General features: G+C 47.4%; 1 protein-coding gene across 1 annotated transcript in view; it reads left to right on the top strand.

Annotated features, from left to right (window-relative positions):
- The window catches only part of LOC134436068 (adhesion G protein-coupled receptor B1-like), a 30,878-nt gene extending 19,342 nt beyond the window's left edge, over positions 1 to 11,536 (top strand). Inside the window, exons 19-31 of the mRNA XM_063185094.1 lie at positions 4,957 to 5,060; positions 5,510 to 5,612; positions 5,834 to 5,984; positions 6,183 to 6,252; positions 6,387 to 6,453; positions 6,727 to 6,812; positions 7,323 to 7,494; positions 8,150 to 8,245; positions 8,591 to 8,627; positions 9,175 to 9,920; positions 10,111 to 10,257; positions 10,618 to 10,668; positions 11,312 to 11,536. Coding sequence (XP_063041164.1) covers positions 4,957 to 5,060; positions 5,510 to 5,612; positions 5,834 to 5,984; positions 6,183 to 6,252; positions 6,387 to 6,453; positions 6,727 to 6,812; positions 7,323 to 7,494; positions 8,150 to 8,245; positions 8,591 to 8,627; positions 9,175 to 9,920; positions 10,111 to 10,257; positions 10,618 to 10,668; positions 11,312 to 11,536 — 2,055 coding nt within the window. The remainder of the gene's footprint in view (positions 1 to 4,956; positions 5,061 to 5,509; positions 5,613 to 5,833; positions 5,985 to 6,182; positions 6,253 to 6,386; positions 6,454 to 6,726; positions 6,813 to 7,322; positions 7,495 to 8,149; positions 8,246 to 8,590; positions 8,628 to 9,174; positions 9,921 to 10,110; positions 10,258 to 10,617; positions 10,669 to 11,311) is intronic.
- Positions 11,537 to 11,896: the final 360 nt, after the last annotated feature.

Raw genomic sequence — 11,896 nt, 5'->3', positions numbered from 1 at the left:
CTGGCGGCAGGTTTTTTTTTATCACGAAAACGAATGTAGATGTATCATAATGCTTTCCATTTTGATGTTTGTCTTCGCAACACTGTGCAATCAGACACCGGCTAATTCTAATGACACACAACCTAAGCCAGTGCGCTATTTGCGTCTGGGGAAAATGTACGATATCTAGCTAGACGCATATCTTTCCAAACCCATTTTATTTATTTCGTTATTAGGTAAAACATAGAAGCATAGGCGTAGGCTAATGCGCGTTATTTCAAGGGGAAAAATACCCAACTTGCTGCAAAGCATCGTCGGCTAATAGACGTGCGTAATAACGCAATTAACATGGCATTGATTCTTGGGTTGTTATTGATTTGGACCAAGTGGTTTTAATTAGTTCCTATATATTTAGTCTTTACTCCGTTTTCCAATGTCTGAAGGCATAGACTACGGTAAAAATGTCTCTGTTGGCCTGATGCGATTGGAGCTGCATCTCCGGCACGGGCACTCTGCTGCTCGCCAGTTACCTTGGCAACGGCATCCGCAGCGCGAGCTCCGTTTGTGTGATTGTGTGACTGTGAGCATCGGAAGGAAAAATAACTCCCCTCCTCATCTCATCACCCCCCAACCTCCTCCCCCCACCCTCCTCCAGTCCACACAGACATCCACACTTCCCTCCCTATCTGATACTCTCTCCCTTCAGGTAAAAACAGAAAAGTTCACCCATTCGCTCCAAGCAATGGAGTTTGCTACTGCAGCAAATCAACTGATGGAGGAAAAAAAAAACAGCCAGGCATAAACTGCCCAGGCATGCTTAGAGACACAGAGAGAGGGAGGGAAAGGGAGAGAGACAGAGAGAGACACAGAAAGAGAGGGAGAGAGAGCAGTAGAGAGAGAGAGAGGGAGAGAGAGAGAGGGAGAGAGGGAGAGAGCAACAGTGTGTGGTTGATGCCATCCTCCATGCCAGTGTCTGGAGTGGCATCAAAACGCCCAGTGAGCGAGGGCAAAGAGCGAGCGACATTATTTACAGTGTGCTACTCCCTGCCAAACAAAACACCCCATCCTCCTCCATCTTCTCCTCCGCCTTAATAGCAGAGACGGGATACAGCAGCCAGTGGTGCTGATGCTGCACAGAGATGCTGCCAGCCAGTCGGCATGACGACTGGACTGTGTCTGCACATCGTTGTCTGTCCATCCTCAGACCTGGCGTTGTTGTTGTTGTTGGGCTACTGTTGTTGCCGTGGGTGATTCGATTTGTCTCGGCCGCGGCGCCCCTGCTGTCTCCTATCTGCCCAGACCCCACCCCCACCCCTACCCCCCATTTCAAATCTCTCACCCTTCCCCCTTCCTCACTTACCCCCACCCCTCTCTTCAAAAGCAAGATCTTGCTGCGCCAATCATTCCCGTAATGTCTGCCAATATCTAACCCAACAATTCCACAGTATACCCCCTCCTCATCCACCCCTTCCCCTCCTCTCCTCTCCTCCTTTCTCTCATTTCCTCTCCTCCTCTCTCTCCTCTCCTCATCTGTATCGCACTGTAGACAGCAGTATCTTCTCTCTCACACACAGCAGCTAATGCAAAACTGACTAGCCAGTGGGGAAATGTCCCCTCCTCTTCCCCACACACACACACACACACACACACACACACACACACACACACACACACACACACACACACACACACACACACACACACACACACACACACACACACACACACACACACACACAGCTCCCTGAAAGTAGAAGTAGACTTGGATGTTGGCTACAGACATTTTTCCATAGTCCTTTGCCGCAAGCAGCAAGAGGATGAGTGAGAATAATAAGAGGTGTGTGTGTGTGTGTCCGGGAGAGCTAGAGAGCTAGAGAGAGAGAGAGAGAGAGAGAGAGAGAGAGAGAGAGAGAGAGAGAGAGAGAGAGAGAGAGAGAGAGAGAGAGAGAGAGAGAGAGAGCTAGAGAGGGGGAATAAGAAATATATAAAGAGAGCCCCTGAGCAGACACGGTACTACTGCAGTGTCTGCCTGAAGAGCTGGAGATGTGATGTGATGTGCTGTGCTGTGGTGTGCTGTAGTGTGGTGTGGAGTTAACTTCTGCACCCTGCACCACCAGCACAACATAAAATCACAAAGAAAAAAAGACAGCGATAGAGCTGAACCGCCATAAGAACACAAGAAATAAACAAACAAAGTATAACTATGATAGCTATGCCATGGCCTAATGGGCAGTCGTCAGTGACCTAATGGCTAAGGAGATGAGCTCTAGATCAGAGGGTTGTGGGATCAAGTCCCACCCTCGCCTGTGAGAAGAAGGTGCATCCCTGCACTCTCTAACCCCTTGGCTGGTGGAGGTTGAGGAGGACTAACTAACTGGTCCTCTTGCCTCCTCTCTTGATTCCTCTCTCTGCCCTTGGCCCCTTGAGGACTAACTGGTCTCCTCCTCTCCTCTCTTATCTACTCTCTCTGCCCTTGGCCCCTTGAGGACTAACTGGTCTCCTCCTCTCCTCTCTTAAGTCCTACCTCTGCCCTTGGCCCCAAGGCCCCCATTTAGCTAGCGAGTGCACACTCAGGGGCCAATCAATCCCTAGCAATGGGTATGGACTGGACCCTTAATTATCTCCTTGTAACCCCCCATCCCCCCTACTGCTCCTGGACACCACCACCCAACCCCCCCCCCCCCCCCCCACCCCCCCTTCTCAGTTTAGGGAGGAGGAGAGAGAAGAGAGGAAAACAAATCTCTTCTCAAGGGCAAAAACAAGATTCTTATTTGGGTCACTGTTAAAGGATTTAGTGTTTCTTCCTTTCGTTGGTTTTTGTTAGTGCGAGCCATAGCGTACCGGCGAGACTGACAGTCTGACAGATAAGCCCAACATAATATGTCTCTCTCTCACACATACTGTAGTGTACGTACGCGGTCTCACACACTCTATTGCACACACACTCACACACACAAATACACACACACACACACACAGTCCCACCGGTCCCATTAAAAAGAAAGGCAATAGTGTCTTTATTTTCTCACTGCTCACTGCCATCTGTTTTTTTGTTTTGTTCTGAACTTCAGTTTCTTTGAAGAGCGATGTATCAGAAGTGTTTGGATTGGATGCAACTCTGTTCAGTGTCATTTTTTTGTTGCTTTGTTTTGTTTGTGTGTTTGTGTTTGGTTATGATGACTTTCTCTCTCTCTCTCTCTGTGTCCATGATTTTTACCCAAATGCAAGCTCCATTTCACACTCGTAAACAAAAAAAATAAACAAACAACCAAAGCTGCCAAGATGAATTAGTTCCAAAGACAACAGCCGTGAATTGTATATATATAAAAAACAGAGTAGCTGAAAAGCACAGGAGTTGACAGTAGCTTATTTTTAATGGGCCACATACAGTGAACCAATGGTACGATTTACCCCACTGGGCTACTATTGATCTCACTGCCCCCCCAACCCCCCAAAAGGAAAACACAACCATTTATTTCGTCCTCCCAAAAACACACACTTGTACACACACATACACAAACACATACACACACACACACACACAACACACACACACAGAGATCAGCCCTTCAGGTGGCTGTTCCCACCTTTAGCGGGTGTGGACCATGCTACTAATTAGTCTCAATCTGAGGCGCTAAACGCAGAGCACAGAGGCCGCCAGCAGGGGGCAGCGTTAGGAGTTTGGCTGCGGAACGCAGGTGGTATTGAGCCTGTGCCTGTTGGCATAGCGATGGGGCACTTAGCTGCCGTCACATGACACACATGATAAATGGCGGAGGTGACAACCGCCCACCTGTCCTCTCTTGGCCCATTAGGCACATGCAACGCCACACTCACACACACACACACACACATTTGCAGCCTCAAGGTGTTCAGAACATGAGTCAGACTACAACTGTAGCAATACTTAACACTCTTGGTGAAATAGACTCTCACACACATAGATGCAGACATGAACGCAAATACTAACACACACACACACACACACACACACACACACACACACACACACACACACACACACACACACACACACACACACACACACACACACACACACACACTAGATGCCCTTTTTTATATTGCTGGGGATGTGCACATTAGCCTCTGGATAGAGGGGAGGGGAGGGACGCACATACGACCTCTCACACACACACACACACACACACACACACACACACACACACACACACACACACACACACACACACACACACACACACACACATACACACACACACACACACAAGAGCCACAAGAGCCCCGAGACTGATGCGCTGTGTCGGTCACGCCCCATTTACCGGTTCAAGAGATCGGCAGCAGAGAAATGGCAATGGGCGACCTGGGCCCTCTGTGTGCGAGTGTGTGTGTGTGTGTGTGTGTGTGTGTGTGTGTGTGTGTGTGTGTGTGTGTGTCCCTCGTCTCCTGCGTCCGCGCTTCATCTTTCCTGACACGTTAACCTTGAGGTCACCTTGCCTCAGCTGTGGCCTAATTGTGCCATTCAGCTGCCCGCCTACAGGGAGAGAGAGAGAGAGAGAGAGAGAGAGAGAGAGAGAGAGAGAGAGAGAGAGAGAGAGAGAGAGAGAGAGAGAGAGAGAGCGTTTGTGCACCAGTTAATATAAACTCAGGGGCCTCTCTTTTTTATGTGTGTGTGAGACAGAGAGGCAGAGATACAGACAGTGTGTGAGACATGAGACAGAGACATGTGTGTGTGCAGAATATTTCTTTTTGTGTTTTTTTGTGGCTCAGCATGTGGTTATGTATGCATGAGTCTTTGTGAGCAAGAGCCGTGAACATTTCCAAACCAGTATTCTGAATATTCTGAATGATTTTTTTGTGTACTCTATATCAATGTGAGAGAGATGGGGATATGTCTAAACCAGTATGTATGTTTTTGTCTATATCAGTATGAGAGAGATGGGGATATGTCTAAACCGGTATGTATGTTTTTTGTGTGTGTGTTTTTTTTTCTCGCAGGACATGGACAAGACTCACCTCCCCTCCGTGACTCTGATCGTGGGCTGTGGAGTCTCCTCTCTCACGCTCCTGCTGCTCATCATCATCTATGTCTCCGTATGGAAGTACGTCATGTCACAAATACAGTACTGGGGCTGGCATTTCTGGAAAGCGTAGTTGTTAGCAGCTAGCAACTTCGGTAGTTGCCAATGGGAAATTGCATTGCAACCAACAAAGTAGCTAACATAGTTAGCAACTTGGCTTGCCAGAAATGCACCCCTGATGTGATAGCAGTGTATAATTATAGAAATATGACTAATTGATTTATCTTTAACACTCCCTCACTAACTGTGACACCAATACCGCACAGAAAAATGCTCATTATTTTCTTCGATCTTATTGTAAAGAACTGTCAAATTCTTGGCTTTCACGTCAATGTCAGGTGCTGACATGCTTTAAGTTGCATGCTTTAAGATAGAGTGCTGAGGTGCTAAAAGAATCTATTGTGCTGTATGTTGATCTGTATTTAATCTAACATGCTAATCTAATCTATGGCTTAATCTAACCTCCGCAGGTACATCCGCTCCGAGCGCTCTGTCATCCTCATCAACTTCTGCCTGTCAATCATCTGCTCTAACGCCCTCATCCTGGTCGGACAGACGCAAGCTCGCAACAAGGTACAACCATCTATCTATCTATCTATCTGTCTGTCTATCTATCTATCTATCTATCTATCTATCTATCTATCTATCTATCTATCTATCTATCTATCTATCTATCTATCTATCTATCTATCTATCTATCTATCTATCTATCTATCTATCTATCTATCTCATCTTGTATCATCTCTTGAAACTTACCTCTGTTTTTTTCTGTAATTCCTTCCTCCGTCCTCTAGGTGGTGTGCACCCTGGTGGCGGCGTTTCTCCACTTCTTCTTCCTCTCCTCCTTCTGCTGGGTGCTGACGGAGGCCTGGCAGTCCTACATGGCCGTCACCGGCCGCCTGCGCAACCGCATCATACGCAAGAGATTCCTCTGCCTCGGCTGGGGTAAGTGACACAGAGAGAGAGTCCTTTAATATTTAAACAACAACAACAACGACAATGACAACAATAACAACAACAATAATAATAGTAATAATTAATGTTAAAACAGTATTTTCCCAACACCCCCCAAAACTTCCGTAATACCAATGGATTTAACATTAACAGTGGATTAAAGAACGTTTCCTCTCTGTCTTCTTCCAGGTCTGCCTGCTCTGGTTGTTGCTGTGTCAGTCGGATTCACCAAGGCCAAGGGATACGGCACTGTCAACTAGTAAGTGCAATATGTGGTCCTGTCTCCCCCCTCCCCTTGTCCCTGCACTTTACTCAGACTAATGGTGGAATGATGTACTTACTTTATAACGACAAGAAACGTAACGTGACCGTGTGTTATTTGCTTCTCCGCAGCTGCTGGTTATCTCTGGAGGGAGGCCTTCTCTACTCCTTTGTTGGACCCGCTGCTGCTGTCGTCCTGGTAAGCATCTAGCCTGATTATCATCGACTTTCAAATCTCTTATTTACATACATATTTACATTGCTCTTGGCCTGACTAGTAAGCATCAGTCTACATCGGAAATCTTAATGGCAATATCAGAGAGCCAGAAAACAAGCTGCTTTATAAGTACATTTAGAATTCCGTTGGAATTCAGAATCCAGTTGTAAGTGAGCGCTATATCTAATCACATTTCTCCAACATTTCTCTCTCTCTCTCTCTCTCTCTCTCTCTCTCTCTCTCTCTCTCTCGTAGGTCAACATGGTGATTGGCATTCTGGTCTTCAACAAGCTGGTGTCCAAGGACGGCATTACGGACGTGAAACTGAAGGAGAGAGCTGGGTACGCTACGTTTGTCCTCCTAGTGTGTGTTATTGATCCACCGTGAGTCAGGGGCGGTTGATTCACCCTGCTGCAGCCATTTTAAAGATTACCAGTCGGGATTTCTAGATCAAACACCTGAATTCCTGAATACTTAGAAAACGTACAAATAAAGCCGTACAGTGAGTAGCGTTTGAAGACGCACGATAGAGCTGACTTGCACCGTTGCCTGAATACCGAGAGGAAAGTAAGACCGTAGATAGAGCTAGAATGGATGCTGAAGTTGAGGAGTGACCTAGAAACCCACGGAATGGCAGAAGAGATATACGTATATAATGGATTGCTTATGTGAATACTGAAAGAATAGATAATAATAAGATAAGAACTTGAGGATTGATGTTGGAGTTGATTTGTCAAACAAATTAATAAATACTGAAATACTACGAAAGCATAAAGTACAGTGCTTTACAGTAAGATGGATGTTTTGAGCTGATTTGTAACCTCGGCTGCTGTTCCCCTCCGTTCCTGCAGGGCGTCGCTGTGGAGCTCGTGCGTGGTGCTGCCCCTGCTGGCTCTGACCTGGATGTCTGCCGTGCTGGCCATCACCGACCGGCGCTCGGCCCTCTTCCAGATCCTCTTCGCCGTCTTCGACTCGCTGGAGGGCTTCATCATCGTCATGGTGCACTGCATCCTGCGTAGAGAGGTGAGGGGAGCAGGGAGGCATGGAGCATAGACACACACACACACACACACACACACACACACACACACACACACACACACACACACACACACACACACACACACACACACACACACACACACACACACGTATACACACGCACACACACACACGTATACACACACGCACACACACACTCACACACCATCATCAGGGTTCACTGCATCCGTCGTAGAGAGGTATGCAGAGATACACTATGCTGCTCCATAGCCACAGTGATACACTGCTACATAGCAACAGGAAAGCTCTCAGGCTGATGTTGATCCTGGAGGTGCTTTTTGGAAATGTAACTACATTAACTCTGACATTTTAGTCTAGCGATTACCTTACACTACCCTTCCAAAAATAAACCATATAACATCGATACACAATATAACCGTAACACATATAACATTTTACATTCATATTTTATTGTAGAGTGTTCTTTGGTGGTGTAATATCTGTTTATTTCTGTCAGCCCCAGGCTATATGTTTAGTGTAGAGCTTTGTGTTCAGCTTGGCATATCATTGCCATGGCAATAAGTTAACACAATAACTGTAATTACTGTTATGTTAGTGTAGTAGTTGTAAAGCTGACCTTTTTTGGTTGTATTTTGCCTCGTCTCCCCTCCCTCAGGTCCAGGAGGCTGTGAAATGCAGAGTGGTGGACCGTAAGGATGATGGCAATGGCGACTCCGGAAGCTCACTGCAGAACGGACACACTCAACTCATGGTGAGTCACACAACACTTCTGAGTAGAGTACACTAGAAATACTTTATTAGAATTACTTAAAGAGATACTTTAATGTGAAAAAGTATATTGGAGTAAAGACCGGCTGCCCTGTAACTTAATTCTTTTGACTATGATGAGCTGGATGAATGAATCTACATACAGTAGATATCATTAGAGCAGAGATACTTGATTAAAACAGAGTTTCAATACTACTGCAGTAGGGAGATACAGTACATTATTACTGTACTCCATAATTCTGTCGACATCCTGCAGACAGCGTCTGCTTTCTAAACTCGGTGCACTTACAGTCGTTTTTATCTCCTTTCTTTTTTTCCTCCACTGCAGTCCGACTTCGAGAAGGATGCTGAAGCAGGCAGATCAGGTGAGACAAAAGCACATTTTATTTCACACATTTTGTACCCACTTAGAGCCTCACACACACCCACGCACACACATATGCACACACGCATACCGCCATGTGTCAGCCTGACAACTCTCACATCAAAGCCGCTTAGAACCCTCCTCACTCTCATTTTTACTTCAAAGTGAAGTCTGAATAAATGAGCAGTGCTTGACGGCTGGCACCAGTTTGGAGTTACATCCAAAAAAAAATCTCTCCATATCTATTTCCATCTTCATCTTCCCATCCACTTCTAGATGGATGTTATAAGCTTTCCTCAATACAGCACCCATGCCTGATGAATGGCCACTACATATGTATCATTGTGCGATATCATCACATCATTGTTTCACCCCTTCCATATCTGTACATGACACGGCAGAGCTCCCAACAAGATCATTTAATTTCAATGAACATGAATGAATACAATACAATACTTAACCGAACCAAGAAAGTCTAACCTCCTTCTTCTCTCCTCTCCTCTTCTCTCCTCTCCTCTCCTCTCCCCCCTCTCCGTCGCCCCCTACAGGTGGGATGAAGAGCTCGTCCGAGGAGAAGATGGCTCCTCCCCCTATGGGCGCCCTGCCCATGGGCACCAACTTCCACACGCTGCCCGCCGGCGCCAGCACCAAGGCGCACCTGGCCGCCGTGCCCGACTACTCCAGCCACACGCTCACCCTGAAGCGCGAGAAAGCCGGCAGCCGCATGGGCCTGGACCCGACCGGCTGCGGCAAACCCGTCTACGTGTGCGACAGCGAGATGTTCACCCAGCTGGACCCGACCGGCCTGGGGATGGGCATGGGCATGGGGATGGGGATGGGGCTGACGCGCGGCCAGGCCGAGGGCAACTCGCCCGACGGCAGCGGAAGCGGAAGCTCTAGCGGCGGCTACGTTCTTTTACCCAACACCACCTCGACGCTCCGCCCCAAGCCTAAGATGGACGACGGCATGTCCGGCTGCGGCAAGTACAACATCAGCGTGGAGCAGCTTCCTCAAGCCCGATTGGTTCACCTGAGCAGCAGCAGCGGCGGCGGTTACGCGGCGGAACCCCAGACGGCCGCGGCGTACGGCATCAAGATGCTGCCCTCGTCGGCGGACCACCGCGACCGCGTCAGCGTCTCGTACTCGGAGCACGACTCGCCCGTCCAGAACCTGCACAACATGTCGAGCGAGTCGCACATGACGCACAGCAGCCTGGGAGACACCTTCGACTCCATGAACTCCATGATGTCCAAGAGCGAGACCATCTCCACGCTGTCCATGAGCTCGCTGGAGGTGAGGGATGACATGGTGCGATATCTCCCTACTTTATTATATTATCGCTTGAATATCGCAAAAATATTATTATTATTTTGGAATAATAATATTGGATCTTTTTTTCTTTACAAATTTCTATACAGACTCGTATTTTTATGTATCGAAGACTAACCCTGTCGTTTTTCCGTTGTCGCTCCTTCTTTTACAGAGGCAGAAATCATCGCGCTACGCAGAGCTCGACTTTGAGAAGATCATGCACACGCGGAAACGTCACCAGAACATGTTTCAGGACCTCAACAGGAAGATGCATCACGCAGACGTGAAGGACAGAGAATCGCCTGCATCAGACAGCAAGGTGAGCAAGCTTGTCTCTCATTTGGTGATCGCAAGGCAGGAACAAAAGCAGCACATCTGCAGTCAGACAAACAGACCTCAGACAGATAGAGCTGGCCGTCTTCACATCTAAGGCTCTCTATCCACCAGCTCTTCACCGTTTGTTTTTGTCATTCGAGGGGAAAATGGGCATCATTATAGCAGCTAGATGCAGCCCGTATACCCGCCCCTACCCACTCCCACCCCCCTCTTTACACACTTTGATATTGAAATGAAAGGCAAGGCAATGCAGCTTTTCGAAGGCCATTATAATAATTACTTTCTTTTTTTTTCTCCTTTTCTTCTTCTTCCCCCCCATCCCTCCCTCCCTCTCTCTCTCCAGTCTGTAAGATGGAGTGTCTCTTCTGGAGGCAGTGACAAAACTAACCACAGCGTAAGTGTCATCATTTATGCTTTGTTTTTTGTTTTTTTACCAATAATTGGCTCCGACAGGGTGTTAGACTAACAAGCTAATACAAAATATAATCAAGGCAAAACAATATTTCAAATAAAGAAATTATAATGACAACGAGGAAGAAAACAAATGGTGAAAGCTGGGTCGTCTGAGAGATTAGATGGACTATTAGCCAATTTTGGCTAATTTTGACAGGCAAATCCCATTTGGGTAAATGCGACTGTAATTGCCAGTATTAGCACTTGGGCAGACAATCACATTATGGAGAAGAAAATGATTTGCACCATCAAATAAACAACATTACTCTATTCTAAGAATAAGTGCCTGATTTGTTTTCCTAATACTCATTACAGCAGAGGTTTAAGCACTTGTGCAACACCTGTATGTTTAAGGAAATGAATCTAATTGTATAGACATAACATGTATGACCTGACTTACACCAGTAGACTATGCCTGGGGTAAAAATAGGTCTGCATGCTGCGTAGATACAAAATGGCTCCCTGGACATCTTCAATAATGGGCCTGCATAACTTGTACATACTATAGATACAGACTCGAGTCGCCTGACATCTTGACTAATCTTACCCCTCTCTCTCTCTGTCTCCTCCTGTTCCCCCTTCAGGACAAACAGCAGATGCCTTGCGGTGACCGGCCATGGGAAGGGGTAGGGGGCGTGGGCGTGCCGCGATCCCAGCAGCACTCACCCCCCGCCTGGGTACGCAAGGACCTGGAGCCCCTGTCCGCCTCTCCCCTGGAGATGCAGATCCAGGCCGTGGAGTGGGAGAAGGCCGGCGCCACCATCCCCCTAGTGGGACAGGACATTATCGATCTGCAGACCGAGGTGTGAGGTGTGGCGGTGAACAACGAGTGTGAAGAGTTCCTGTTGTGACCTTTGACCACTATCGTAACCGCCACAGCACACCATTTGTCTGCCAGATAGATAAGAAAAGATGAAAAGATGATGTCATCGTCGTTGGGAAATGAGAGTCCCTTCTTGCCAACCCTGCTGGCCAGCTTTTGGTTTGGTGAAGAGAGGGGGACACCTCCGTCCCCTACACACCTCCTCCCCCCATTTGCCCCCCTGCAAGGTGTTCTAGGGTAGAGATGGCTTGATGGAAGGAGTGGAGTGGAGAGGAGTGGGGAAGTTTGTTTGGAAAGATGGAAGAACAGAATCTGTCTTACGTGTGTTTACGACCCCCCCAGAGAT

The sequence above is a fragment of the Engraulis encrasicolus genome, chromosome 20, assembly GCF_034702125.1.
Source record: "Engraulis encrasicolus isolate BLACKSEA-1 chromosome 20, IST_EnEncr_1.0, whole genome shotgun sequence".
NCBI classification, from domain to species: Eukaryota; Metazoa; Chordata; class Actinopteri; order Clupeiformes; family Engraulidae; genus Engraulis; species Engraulis encrasicolus.
The sequence above is the reverse complement of the archived record's forward strand: the minus strand, read 5'-3'. Positions and strand labels throughout refer to the sequence as shown.